This window comes from Protomyctophum bolini (genome assembly GCF_963924005.1).
Source record: "Protomyctophum bolini genome assembly, chromosome: 17".
NCBI classification, from domain to species: domain Eukaryota; kingdom Metazoa; phylum Chordata; class Actinopteri; order Myctophiformes; family Myctophidae; genus Protomyctophum; species Protomyctophum bolini.
Window position 1 is genome coordinate 24,492,495 of NC_137878.1, and position 15,282 is coordinate 24,507,776.

At 45.2% G+C, this 15,282-nt stretch overlaps 1 protein-coding gene across 1 annotated transcript in view; it reads right to left on the reverse strand.

Annotated features, from left to right (window-relative positions):
- Window positions 1–15,282, reverse strand: part of jarid2b (jumonji and AT-rich interaction domain containing 2b) — a 156,113-nt gene that overhangs the window by 27,124 nt on the left and 113,707 nt on the right. Inside the window, exons 5-6 of the mRNA XM_080786756.1 lie at window positions 9,840–10,094; window positions 2,113–2,360 (exon numbers count right to left, since the gene is read on the reverse strand). Of these exons, the coding sequence (XP_080642882.1) occupies window positions 2,113–2,360; window positions 9,840–10,094 (503 nt within the window). The remainder of the gene's footprint in view (window positions 1–2,112; window positions 2,361–9,839; window positions 10,095–15,282) is intronic.

Genomic DNA, 15,282 nt, shown 5'->3' on the forward strand with positions numbered 1-15,282 from the left:
GGGGAGGGAGAGAGAGAGAGAGACACAGGGGGAGGGAGAGAGAGAGAGAGAGACACAGGGGGAGGGAGAGAGAGAGAGAGAGACACAGGGGGAGGGAGAGAGAGAGAGAGAGACACAGGGGGAGGGAGAGAGCACATGCAGAGGAGACGGGTTTATAGGGTCATATTATTTTAGTTTTGTGTGTGAACTAAATTGAAGGCTTATTGGTTTATTTTATGATTAACATTTTAAGTCATTTCATTTCATACAGATATGATGGTTTGTTCCGTCCGCATGCGGCGACATTCTGTAATTGATTAGAGTGAATGCAATTTGCGTGTAAACATTGAGTCACAAACGGTGGTTTCAGTGCACAGTCGTTTCAAATAAAGCCCCGGCTGAATTGAAGAGAATTGGATTATTATGTATTGAATTATGATAATGGCCGAGCCCTTCGGTTTTACTCATATAACCTCTGGCTCGTCTTACAACTACAGTATGTAATCACTTAACCTTTAATATGGCTTAGTCTGTGTTTTCACAGCGTGTGTGGGGTGTGTGTGTGTGTGTGTGTGTGTGTGTGTGTGTGTGTGTGTGTGCACACTTAATACACACTGCTCAGGCTAAATGGAACAGAAAAGCGTTAATCCTGCCAAATGACTGGAGCCATGTTGTCAAGATCTTTCTGTTTGACAGAGCAAGAGGGAGAGAGAGGAGAGAGAGCGAGCAGTACACCAAAAGAAATAAGATATTAACTCAACCCTGGCCAGTGCCAGGGGGCGATAGTGCAGCGACCGCCACCGTTCACCACCATTCTATTTGGTTGTAGAAGAAGACGGCCTCCTCGTCTCCCCAAAACAGCAATAGCGAAGGTGGTCGTGCTGATTGGATTAATCACTCGCTAAGAGTCTTTAGAAGCATTCATATTTTAGATACGCGGTCACGGGGAAGGGCTATTGAGCCACTGTTGCTCTGTTTTCAATGCATTGAGGCTGAAGGGGAAGCAATCGAACGCGGAGCTGCCAATCGACGAGAGCTTTGATTAGCGGTAAGCCAACTTTATAGTTGTATCATTAAATAGAGCGCTAATTAACACGCTAAAGGCTTCTTTTTTGGTCGACGAAAACAACACTGCTTACTAAGACTGTGTGACTCAACAGCTAACAACACTCCACATCTAATACAACACAATTATAACAACACATTATGAAAGAGAGAGAGAGAGAGAGAGAGAGAGAGAGAGAGACAGAGAGAGAGACAAAGAGACAGAGTGTTAGAGGGAGCGAGAGATCCCTTGACACAGACAATGGCCCGACAGTTTGTCATTTGGAAAGACGAAAGAAACAAAAAGAAAAATAAGACGTAACACAGAGAAAGCCAGACAGACAGACTCCTCCCTCCCAGAGACATTTGTGTTTCATTAGCTAATGTTGGTTCTCAGAACACTCCTAGGCTTCCACTGTTAGCTATAGTGCTGCTAAATAGAACTGCAGTCGTGGCCTAAACACACTCTTACAGAGACATTAATTATACTGTAGCAGAGGAGCTATAAATATAAAATAAATTATTCACACATATTGGTCATCCATGTTCGAAATAAGAAAATTGCAAAACATTTAAAGCATATTTACGACCTATAAACTATATTTCCACAATATACCGTAGAATATATATTCATTGTATATTTGTAGATACATTTGTATACATTTTCTAATGTATCAGTTTGGCGAGATTAGCTGCGGACAGAAAAAAAGGACGAAGACATACGCAGGAGGCATGGAGTGCATGCAAGGCAAAGTCCTTGCATGCAGGCAGTGCCCTCGTTATACGTGTACGCCACAATACGCACTGCGAGTAGGGCAACACGCCGAGGGAGGGGGGCAACAAAATGTGCCAAAAAGTGCAAAGCCGACCCTCACAATAACACATTTCTCCGTATATATAACGAGCGGCCGTGTGTGCATCCTCGCAAACGGCGAAAACAGCCCGATCTGAATGTGGAAATGCAGCGCTCTCGTCGGGAGGGTGGGGGGGGGCCAGCACAAATATCCTAGTAGTTCAACCAAATGGTCAGCTACGTCCCCTGATGCAGGGGACGTGTGGTGTACCGTGGGGGGGGGTTCGATGGCGTACCTGCTTGCGTAGCTCCTCCGCAGCCCTCCTGGGTGGCAGTCCGTTGGCGGCCTCTCGGCCTCGTCCCTCGGCCTGCTCCCGGGCCAGCTCCCGCGCCTCCGCTCTCTCGCTGCGCTCCCTCAGCAGGGGGGAGGGAGGAGGGGGGGGAGGCGGGGAGGGTGCGGCGGCGGGCAGGTGGTCCCTGCCGTAGCTTCCAGTCTTGGGCCGCGGGCTCTCTCTGGTCCCTGCCTTACTGTGGCCGTTGAACACTGGAGAGGAGAGAGGAGAGAGAGAGGAGTCAGGTTGTTGAACACTGGAGAGGAGAGAGGAGAGAGAGAGGAGTCAGGTTGTTGAACACTGGAGAGGAGAGGAGAGAGGAGAGGAGAGAGGAGTCAGGTTGTTGAACACTGGAGAGGAGAGAGGAGAGAGAGAGGAGTCAGGTTGTTGAACACTGGAGAGGAGAGAGAGAGGAGTCAGGTTGTTGAACACTGGAGAGGAGAGAGGAGAGAGAGAGGAGTCAGGTTGTTGAACACTGGAGAGGAGAGAGGAGAGAGAGAGGAGTCAGGTTGTTGAACACTGGAGAGGAGAGGAGAGAGGAGAGGAGAGAGGAGTCAGGTTGTTGAACACTGGAGAGGAGAGAGGAGAGAGAGAGGAGTCAGGTTGTTGAACACTGGAGAGGAGAGGAGAGAGGAGAGGAGAGAGGAGTCAGGTTGTTGAACACTGGAGAGGAGAGGAGAGAGGAGAGGAGAGAGGAGTCAGGTTGTTGAACACTGGAGAGGAGAGAGGAGAGAGAGGAGTCAGGTTGTTGAACACTGGAGAGGAGAGAGGAGAGAGAGAGGAGTCAGGTTGTTGAACACTGGAGAGGAGAGAGGAGAGAGAGAGGAGTCAGGTTGTTGAACACTGGAGAGGAGAGGAGAGAGGAGTCAGGTTGTTGAACACTGGAGAGGAGAGAGGAGAGGAGAGAGGAGTCAGGTTGTTGAACACTGGAGAGGAGAGAGGAGAGAGAGGAGTCAGTTTGTTGCCATCGAGCAGTGTGGAGGGGTAATAATACATTCGGGGGGCAAAAAATAGTTAAAATGTGGCGCAAATCTTTGAATATATTCTTTTACAATGAACGTTTTAACTCATACCTTTGCTTCTATAGTCTAAAGGGGATAAAGGCCGACCCCATATCAGTTTCATTATTATACATCCCAGCTGTATGATAAATGACACGAGCTCACTGTGGGATTTGTATATTAATACAAAATAATGTTTATACAATTCAAAATGTGGGAAGAAATGGAGGAATGGTTTCCTTGGCTGCAGTTGTGTTGAGTTGAACAGGAACTGGCTTAGTATCACCATGTGATCATGTGATGATGGTACAATGGTTTTAAAAACTAGACTAAGTACCTTCTGAAGTTTTATACCGTCGGTTTTGCTTTGCCACTCAACAAATCATCCACATTTTTTTAGACGCCAATCAATCAGGTTAATGTTTAAGAGCCACGCTGCGTTTGTACAGCGCTACGTCTGGAGCAGTGGAGGAGAGAGAATAGAACATGATCCCCTCTGTAAACCACTGCCTTCACATTTCCTCTACAAAAAGGGACAGAGCAGACTGTACCTCCTGAGGAGGCTCAAGTCCTTTAATGTGTGTAACAGGCTACTGAAAATGATCTATCGGTCCGTTGTAGCCAGCGTTCTGTTTTATGCAGTGGTATGCTGGGGAGGCGGCATTAAGGCCTGGGAGCTGAACAAGCTCAACAAGATCACAGAGAAGGCCAGTTCTGTGGTGGGCCTCAGGATGGGGTCATCCCTATGTTCCCCAGGTTCCATGTTCCCCAGGTTCTATGTTCCCCAGGTTCCATGTTCTATGTTCCCCAGGTTCTATGTTCCCCAGGTTCTATGTTCCCCAGGTTCTATGTTCCCCAGGTTCTATGTTCCCCAGGTTCTATGTTCCCCAGGTTCTATGTTCCCCAGGTTCTATGTTCCCCAGGTTCCATGTTCCCCAGGTTCCATGTTCTATGTTCCCCAGGTTCCATGTTCCCCAGGTTCCATGTTCTATGTTACCAAGGTTCCATGTTCCCCAGGTTCTATGTTCCCCAGGTTCTATGTTCCCCAGGTTCTATGTTCCCCAGGTTCCATGTTCCCCAGGTTCCATGTTCTATGTTCCCCAGGTTCTATGTTCCCCAGGTTCCATGTTCCCCAGGTTCCATGTTCTATGTTCCCCAGGTTCTATGTTCCCCAGGTTCCATGTTCCCCAGGTTCCATGTTCTATGTTCCCCAGGTTCTATGTTCCCCAGGTTCCATGTTCCCCAGGTTCCATGTTCTATGTTCCCCAGGTTCTATGTTCCCCAGGTTCCATGTTCCCCAGGTTCCATGTTCTATGTTCCCCAGGTTCTATGTTCCCCAGGTTCCATGTTCCCCAGGTTCCATGTTCTATGTTCCCCAGGTTCTATGTTCCCCAGGTTCTATGTTCCCCAGGTTCCATGTTCCCCAGGTTCCATGTTCCCCAGGTTCCATGTTCTATGTTCCCCAGGTTCTATGTTCCCCAGGTTCCATGTTCCCCAGGTTCCATGTTCTATGTTCCCCAGGTTCTATGTTCCCCAGGTTCCATGTTCCCCAGGTTCCATGTTCCCCAGGTTCTATGTTCCCCAGGTTCTATGTTCCCCAGGTTCTATGTTCCCCAGGTTCTATGTTCTATGTTCCCCAGGTTCTATGTTCTATGTTCCCCAGGTTCTATGTTCCCCAGGTTCTATGTTCCCCAGGTTCTATGTTCCCCAGGTTCTATGTTCCCCAGGTTCTATGTTCCCCAGGTTCTATGTTCCCCAGGTTCTATGTTCCCCAGGTTCCATGTTCTATGTTCCCCAGGTTCTATGTTCCCCAGGTTCTATGTTCTATGTTCCCCAGGTTCTATGTTCCCCAGGTTCTATGTTCTATGTTCCCCAGGTTCTATGTTCTCCAGGTTCTATGTTCTATGTTCCCCAGGTTCTATGTTCCCCAGGTTCTATGTTCTATGTTCCCCAGGTTCTATGTTCCCCAGGTTCTATGTTCCCCAGGTTCTATGTTCTATGTTCCCCAGGTTCTATGTTCCCCAGGTTCTATGTTCTATGTTCCCCAGGTTCTATGTTCTCCAGGTTCTATGTTCTATGTTCCCCAGGTTCTATGTTCCCCAGGTTCTATGTTCTATGTTCCCCAGGTTCTATGTTCCCCAGGTTCTATGTTCTCCAGGTTCTATGTTCTATGTTCCCCAGGTTCTATGTTCCCCAGGTTCTATGTTCTCCAGGTTCTATGTTCCCCAGGTTATATGTTCTATGTTCCCCAGGTTCTATGTTCCCCAGGTTCTATGTTCCCCAGGTTCTATGTTCAATCACCCGGCCCCCCAAAAAAGGTTCCATGTTCCCCGCTCAACCAAAAAGAGGTACTATGTTCCCCACTCAAAAAAGTTCCCGATATCCAGAACTTGGCGTATCGGTCGATATGGATTTTCCGATACTGGTATTGCTATTGGAACGACAACCTCCAACCACTGCAGATGTGCTAGTAATATTGAATTAACGTACTCTGCCATACCAATTGGATACAACAATGTTTAATTCATTAAGGTAAGTTCCGGACTGCAACTTTCAGTAATTAAGAACATACAGTACAGCGCACACAGGGATATGCAGGGCTTTAACATTTGCTGTGAGTGTGTGTGAGTGTGAGTATGAGTATGAGTATGAGTATGAGTATGAGTATGAGTATGAGTGTGAGTGTGAGTGTGAGTGTGAGTGTGAGTGTGAGTGTGAGTGTGTGTGTGTGTGTGTGTGTGTGTGTGTGTGTGTGAACAGCATGCACTGTACGTACAGTACGATAACTGCCTGGAAACAAGCATGTCATAAAGATACAGTATATTTTATATAAGTGTCACTCACCTACTGTACAGCCAGCCATAAACCATGCATGTGACCCAGAGGTATAACTCTTAAACTAATAAAACTATACACTAGTCAGTGTGCAATAAAACACAGTACTGTATTCTGTAGCTTCCCATCAGGCATAGATTCCATCCATACGTCATAATATATACCGTGCTGTTTCAGGCTACTGTGTGCTCGCGCCAACGCCAATAATATGAGAACATTAATGTCTCAAAAGCAGTAGAACAAAATAGCTTCACAAACTTTAGCTGCGCTCAACACGGGAGTCGTGGAACGGAAAACACTGGACAAACACTGGAGCGACAGGCTTTTGGCTTAGCGTGCAGCGACCAATCAGTAAAATATGCATGATTTAACGGTGCATATGAAGACGGCTTTATGCTGAAATGTCAATGACCCTGTTCAAAATGAATACAGACCGTTCCAAGCCCCAAGGCCTGACGCTGCACTGTGCCAGTTAACACACACACACACACACACACACACACACACACACACACACACACACACACACACACACACGTGCGTGTGTGCGTGCACAAAATAGATATAATTGCAGGTCTCTAGAAATGAGAGAGAAGTCCTGGGAGGTGTAAAAGAAAGTGAGCTAAGCAATAAGCTGTGCCCAATAAAAGCCGTTTAATTTAGCTATGTCAACACTGTACGAGGCCGAGATCCAGAGAGAGAGAGAGAGAGGGAGGAGAGAGAGGGGGGAGAGAGGGGGGGGGTGGGAGGGAGGGAGTGCCAAAGAGAGATGGGAGTGAGAGAGATGTAGAGATGGGGAAGAGAGTGAGAGAGGACAAGATCAAGAGATGGCGAGATGTGGAAGAGAGAAAAATATTGGAAGGGAGATAGGTGGGTGGGGGAGAGAAAGATTCCTCTCGTTCTCTCAGCTTTTCATCTGATTTGCTGTCTTTCCTTTTCTTTAAATCTTTGCCACCTTTCGCTCAGCGTCGTCTTCTCTCTCCTTTGCTCTCTTTGTCTCTCTCTCTCTCTCTCTCTCTCTCTCTCACTGCCCCTCCCCCCGGCCTTCTCCTCAGGAGCTTGTATAACTGTGTTCCAGTAGGCGACTGGCCCACACAGCGTATTAAAGTGTCACTTTTGACACCAGTCCTAATACCACAGAATGTTCTCTCTCTCTGTGTGTGTGTGTGTGTGTGTGTGTGTGTGTGTGCACACGTGCACGCACGCGTGCGTGCGTTTATGCATGTGCACAAGAGCGAGGCCTGCAGAGCACAAACCCCGTTTCAAAACTGAATCAGTGCTGAAAGAATTGCCCCAACCACCTATACTGCAACGCTCTGTGCACATTGTGCATTCATGTGTGTGTGTGTGTGTGTGTGTGTGTGTGTGTGTGTGTGTGTGTGTGTGTTTGTGTGTGTGAGAGAGAGAGAGAGAGAGAGAGAGAGAGATAGCCCTTGCACTGCATGGCATGTTGCTTATAGTGGTCTCTCTCTCTGTGTGTGTGTGTGTGTGTGTGTGTGTGTGTGTCTCTACACTGACTGCCTCTGTGACCAACACAAAAGCAGTGCACCGGGTTCTCCAGGGTTCACCGCTCAGGAATCTCTCTCGCCCTCTAGTCACGGAGAGAGCGAGCGATGAAAGAGCTGAGCCAACCGTTCACCTTTTGAACCTTTTTCTGTAGCGATCCTACAGCGACTGTGGGAGAGGAGTGACGGACGAACTGACGCTCCTGTCCTCGTTTCATGGGGGAACGCCTGGCCGGAAGGATCAGGTGTCACGAGGGCTACAGAGGGTGTGTGTGTGTGTGTGTGTGTGCGCGCACGCACGTGCGTGCAGTGGAACCTTTTCTGCTGACTGGACTCTTAAGTTAAAAAAGCTGTCTCCGATGCTGTTTATAGAAGTGTAAGTCTGACATCAGAAGATGGATAGAGCCTGACAAACGAACACATTCCCCAGCTATTCACACAGCTGTCAGATCAGCCTTCAGACATGAGGACGGTATTATGGGAGAGTCTACTCAGCCAAAGACTGGATACACTTAGATGCTTACAACTTAAGTCTGATATTGACTTCATTGTAGCGACAGTGTTGCACACCACAAATTATCTACAGGCCCGCCACCGTCGTACAAGACGATGAATTAAAGTATTATTACAGTGAACCACTCAAACTCATCCACACATTTGTGGTGTGTGTGTGTGTGTGTGTGTGTGTGTGTGTGTGTGTGTGTGTGTGTGTGTGTGTGTGTGTGTGGGTGCAATTAGGTTCAAAGAATAATTCACCCTCGTTTGTTTTTAATCGCATTCCTTTATGGTGAATGAAGAATCAAAAAATGAAGAAAATACTTGATGAAAAACTGAGGGGCACAAAACTAACATCAGCTAAAGATGATGTTAGTTTCTTCTCTATAGAGAAGAATCTGTTCATAAACTCCAACACAACTCTCACACAGTATAAACCAAGTGCTCATGTATCCAGTCACTCCAGTAAAATGTGGTGCTTTTGAAGTACTGAGTTTACAACTGGATACTGTACATGAAACATGAATTATACCGTGAGAGCTGTTCTTGGACCTGTATTTACTTTCGATTCGATCATTCACCGCAAATCGCGGCGAAAGCAACAATTCTCCATTCAAAGCACCTCCGGTTGAGTAATTGATAGAAATGATCATTCATTCATCCTCTTTGACCCGTCCTAACGATTAGGAGCAGTAGGGAACTGCAATGTCATCCATCTTGTATACCAGGGGTGGGAAACTGTGACGATGGAGAGGGCCACTATATTTCCATACTCACTCCAGAGGGCTTGTAGATCAGCTATTTTTGCTATATTTGAATTGGAACGCTGAATAAGTTTTTGCTATTTTTTAATTGGAATCCTGAAAAGTAACATTTGTATTTAATTTCAAATGCATTTAGTTATAGTTATGTTAACTTTATGAACTAACTTTAAACACCTTGTTAGGGCTTAGAAAGCCAAGTGCCAAGAAGTGTTCTATGTTCTCCATGGCCGTGTCGGCCGTGGAGAAGCAGACAGGCACACTCGAGCCATTTGCAGAGGATCGTTCGGCCCACTTGACTGTCTGCCTTGTTCTTCCATCTATTCTTCTATTCTTCCGTCCTTGTACATTCTCCAAAGACGGATGCTTGTCATTATGCTTTTGTCCAGTTTCTTTCCGTCTCTATGGTTACGGTATGTTCCTTTCTCACCTATTAACGTCCAACGAGGAAGCGAGTCGAGTGAGGATAGAATGAAGTAAGGGAGAATGAAAGAGCGAAGGAAGAGGAGAGGAGAGGAAAATGAAACGAGAGAAAAGGACAGCAAAACAGTGTTGTTTTTGGCAGCACATTTCTATTTTTGTTTAGTCATAGACAGTCTTTGGACTGAAACGTCATTTAGTTTTACTCACATTTTAGTCATCTGGAATGTCTTAGCGTTATAGTCTAGTTTTAGTCGACTAAATGTCATGCGATTTTAGTCGACTAAATCTACAGTTGATTTAGTCGATTTTTGGTGGGCCTTGATGCCGTCCCAATGACTGATTTTACACTTGCTGAAAATAGCCGATCTACAAGCTCACAAGGCGTCGCGTTGTGAGCTTGTAGATCGGCTATTTTCAGCATGCAAACCAAGTGTAAAATGACTTATACTCGATCTCTTGTCCACTAGTCCCTTCCTAACATTTTAGTCTAGTTTTTATCTGTTGACGAAAGTGTCAAAATATTTAATTTTAATCATCATAGCTTAGTTTTCATTTAGTTTCCATGGCGTTTTCGTCAGTGGAAAAAGGAAGGTATAGTATCAGTATTAGTCGACTAAATCAACATTGCAGCAAAATAAGAGGAGCCACATATAGGCTGCGTCCGTCCTCACCGTGTCCGTTGAGGGGGTGTCGTGGGGGGGGCTTGTTGCTGCCCTTGCGGGGGGTGGAGTGGCAGGAGGATGAAGATGCCGTGGCCTGCAGGCTGCTGCCTCCTCCTCCTCCTCCGCTGTGGAGGAGGTGGTGGTGAGCACCTCCTCCTCCTCCTCCGTGCACCTCGGCCGCCTCCTGCTCAGCGTCCTCAGCCAGGTCCTCCTCCTCCTGGGAGCTGCCGAAGTAGGCCATGTTACTGGGCAGGGCTGCAGAGCCTGAAGGGAGGGAGGGAGAGAGACACACGTTATCGTCTATTAGGAGTGAAGCATTATTCTCCTAATCCTCTACAGGAGCTGTAGAGCCAGACGGACGTTATTATATTAATATGCCATTATATTATATATATGTCATTTTTCATTCATGATAGTATTCATCAATGCCAACATGACACGGGTGAAATACGATGTATAACACATGGAACCGTCTCCAGGACCTCAGGTGATGGTGATCATGATTGAACACTTAGGTCTCCATCTTGCCCCACCCCTTATGCCTTATCCTTAAACTTATTTGCCATTTTAAAACATTTAAAAATAGTTCAACAAGCCAATCTACATCGACACGTTGTTAGCTTGTAGGCTATTTGTACTATTTTAAAATGTTTTAAAATAGTAAAAAATGGCAAATAAGTTTAGGGATAAGGCGTAAGGGGTGGCACAAGATATAGCGCTCATTATCCTCATCCTATGGTGGCATATTGACACTTTGGACAAAGAGAATTAAGGTTTACTGTGAATGCACCACCTGTGCCAAGCAGTACATGCATGCACACAAGAAAATAGGAAGCAAAGAATGATTCACTTTTAAGGCCTTTTTCCCCCCCAATTATTCAGACAGTACAGCTCGGTACTGAGCCATGATAAATAAAGAAAATTGCCGATCTACAAGCTCAAAGCTTGTAGATCGATAATAATATCGACCTATTTGGTCCCCGCGGGGGAAATTGAGTTTGGGATCGCTGCCCCTCGGAGGGGAGCGGAGGAGCAGCGTCCTGCTCAAGGATACTTCAAACAGTCATATATTCCACACGGAGCGTCTTGCGACACGCAACCCCCTATTCCACTATTTCCAGCAGAGTGGCGCGATGTTGACAGCTGTAATTGAGATACAGCCCATAAAATGTGCCGTTTTGTGACAGAAGGGCTTTAAGAAGCCACAGGTTCCGTCTGCCTCTCTGCAAAGATAATCCCGACCTCAAATGTGTCACTTTCATTCTTCCAAACGGGATTACAGTCAATCTTCCTCTAGAGCCGGGCAGAAAACTGCCTTACTTCACTCTCTCAGTATATCCGTCAGCCTGTTTCTCTCTCTCTTCATCTGTGGGTCTATGTTTCTCTCTGTCGTCACCCCATCGTTTCGAGTTGTCATCACTGGAAAGTCTACTTCAGTATAGTGCAGTGTGAGAGTGTGTAATGTTTTTATGATGTGCAATAATGTAAACTCAGTTAAGGGCAGATATGTAAATACGTAAATACACACCGCAGTCCCACACACACACACACACACACACACACACACACACACACACACACACACACACACACACACACACACACACACACACACACACACACACACACACACACACACACACACACACACACACACACACACACACACACACACACACACACACACACACACACACACACACACACACACACACACACACACACACACACACACACACACACACACACACAACTTTTCTGAAATCTCATAATGTTTCACTCATAAATCAGTGTGAAAACAGTTGGCTATGAAAGACATGAAAGGCAGATGGACAGACAGACAGACAGACAGTGTGCAGAGGGAGCCGGCAGGAACATGTTTGGATTGAAATATAAAACTATATACACAGATGCAGTAAATCATAACCCACCCCATCACCCCTGCATTATATTTGATAGCAGGCCACAAAGAAACAACAGTGAGACCAGTTCCGTTTATGACTATGACATGGGTCTGAATGATTTTCATTGAATTGTTCTTTTTAATACAAATAGTTCCAATGGCATCTAAATGTATACAAGTGGTTGTAAGTATGCTTATCTGTGTTTAAAATCTTCTCCCCTCCAAGGGAGGATGCGACAGTCCTGAGAATTATACTGTAGATATGTACAACAAAGTGCTTCTTTAGTAATTTGACTTTATGGTTTATATACAGTAACTGTTGACTGTGACACTGTGCATACCGTGTTAACGTACAGTAAAGCTCTCATGGTTTCAACTCAATCAGAATTTTTATGACTAGGAAAACGGCAGATTTGATGAAATTACGAGGCTTTTATGAGTAAATCAATTGCAGGGCATTGGCGACTGCTGCAGGTTTTATTAGAATTCAATAGACACTATTAAAGGACATTACCGTGGAGAAATGCATGATCATACTGTATGTCAACTGTAATATGAATATACAGTATAATGTCTAAATTCAGCTGACCTATATTCAGCCACAAGGAGTGACTAAAGCTAAATGATTAAATTAAGAGGTGATGTTTTATAGAATACACACACTGAGATTATCTTAATCAAACTCGTGGCAGTCCTGACAAAACACAATTAATCGTCATCATTATTATTATTACTACTACTTCAGGTGTAGGACTGCTGTCTAATAGTTTAATTATTCTTGTTTGGCAAGTGACGATCTGCTTGAGAACATTGTAGTATAATGCAATATGATATAACCTTGTTACCTTTATATTTTACCTTATTTTATTGTGTCTGTTTTGGTCCTGTATTTCAGTCTTTTTTATTTACTTATTTTTCTTAATGTATTGTATGCTTATGAGTAGTCTAGTGGTGTATGTTGGTATGTCTTGTGTGTTGAAAAATCAATTTAATAATAATAATTATTATTCATTTTTGAGGGGTGCTATGCCCAGCTTTGTGTGTGATAGGTATTTCGGGACTCATTTGTAGATCTGTTATTTTGTGAATGAATTTACATGTGCCCTGTCACCCTGTTGCACTAACTGATGTTCATATCATAGCTATATCTGCCCCGTGAGATATCTCCTGTATCTAGCCTTCAGTGACGTCTTACATTATCTGCCCCTCTGTGAACAAACATGTTGTTTGACATGTTGTCTGTGTAACGATTACATTAACCATGTCCATTCTTGAAAGCTGTCCGGACTACCATCTTCTCTCCCGATATAATGGGTAATATATCTGATGGAACATCCTTCTAGCTCTGCTTGTCTGACTTCTCATCCTTGTGGCTGTCAAATTCATTGGTTCATTGGTTAACTCTGAAATACTTTGATTTTTACTCATTTTAGTATTGTAGTTGTTCCTCTGAAGTATTTTTCCTTAAAAGGTTATTAATATAGGATTTAAGTTTAACAGTATAACATTCTGGTTAAAGCTAACTATTAACTTTATAGTCTAAAAGGTTTAAAACCATTTCTGTAAATTGTTACAGGCCCTCTGCCTCGGAGTATTGATATGTACTCTGATTACTTTAAAAAGTATTTCTACAGTTCCGGACTTTCAGCTCTGCTATCGAAGTTATTATACAGTCCTTTCTTATTAGCATTATTAAATATGGATCTTTACTTTTTATCCATTAGTGTGTACCCCATGTCGATGATTTGATTGGCTGAGCAATATGTGTACCCCATATCGATGATTTGATTGGCTCTAGCACAATGAGAGGTTAAAAAGTGAGGACAGAAAAGTGAGGACGCCAAAAGTGATTGGCTGGCATGTGATGATGTATGATGCTGAGAGAGCGCCCCTCACTTCACAGGAGTGTGATTTTTGTTTTAATCTGAAAAGGCACAACTCACAGTACATCCAATTTATACTTGAATGAGTAGCTCTAGGAGCGCAGAGCGTCCTATCGCAGTGTGGGAGCGCAGAGCGCCAGCCAGCTCATCACTGGGAATGAAGTGGTCTATTCTGAGACTGATATGGGTTGAACAATGGGACTGCCTTTGGTTACAGTTACAAGCATTCTGTCTTCAATTAGAGAGAGATATCTGAGCTATGCGACTCGCACGGACGCAGACGCGCACACACACACACACACACACACACACACACACACACACACACACACACACACACACACACACACACACACACACACACACACACACACACACACACACACACACACACACACACACACACACACACACACACACACACACACACACACACACACACACACACACACACACACACACACACACACACACACACACACACACACACACACACACACACACACACACACACACACACACACAGGTTTAACTGCATCTTCACACAGTTTCACTCTGACTGCACACTAAAAGTTGCGTGTTGTGTATGCGTGTGTGTGAGTGTGTGTGTGTGTGTGTGTGTGTGTGCACTTGATACTTGGACGATCCACTGACTAAGCCTAGGCTTTCCCTGATAACAATGGTGGTGACAGTGGGCTCTACACTAAAACGCCGGCAGACACAGAAGTACCTCTTGTTGTAAAGTGCATTGTTAGAACTGCTGCCACCCACATTAAAACCCATGATCCACTCTCACATGATAATATAGTGAGCAACACGCCTGCACAGCCACGAGGGGTCCACTAGGGTCCACTAGGGTCCGCGTGTGCCTAGAATTGTGCACATACTTCATGTCGAGTGTGGAGACTGCAAATGCACTACAAGAGATAAATGGATGCTCCATTAAGGGAGAGGTTGAGTGAGGAGATCCATCGCTACCCTCTTTTGGTGTATTAAGTTACAGTAGAGGACTTGAGGTTTCGTTGGTATACAGTAGATATGCCCAACAGAATAAAGAAACTGAATTCTAAAGACTACTCGAAGCTTTGTTGAAGGAACTGTACGTTCCGTGTCTGTCCTCCCAGGTGGCTCAGGTAAACAACACCATGCACTTCATCGCAAAGTAGCAATTATCAAGAATTTAATGAGCATAGGCCTAGATCTGGGTGACAATCTCTCTCTCTCTCTCTCTCTCTCTCTCGCACACACGCATACACACACACACACACACACACACACACACACACACACACACACACACACACACACACACACAGCCTGGTACATACCTCATTCATCTTGGTGACAGAGCGAGAGCAACTCTCTCAGAACAAACAAACACACACTGGTTCAATCAGCTGCTAATGACTCGCTTCATTAGCTAAATAGCCGTAATTTACCGCCCTCACCCGGGGGGTCAGGAGGTCAATGGCTAACAGACCCAGAGGGTACCCAGGGGCATCACGGGGGTGTACGTTATGAAGCGTTATGAAGAAATGTGTAGAGAAAGAATACATACAGATCAAGAGAGAGAAAGAGAGAGAGAGAGATGACAAGATGAGTGGCGTGCGCGTGTGTGTGTGTGTGTGTGTGTGTGTCCGCGCAGATATAATGTTGCAACAGGAGA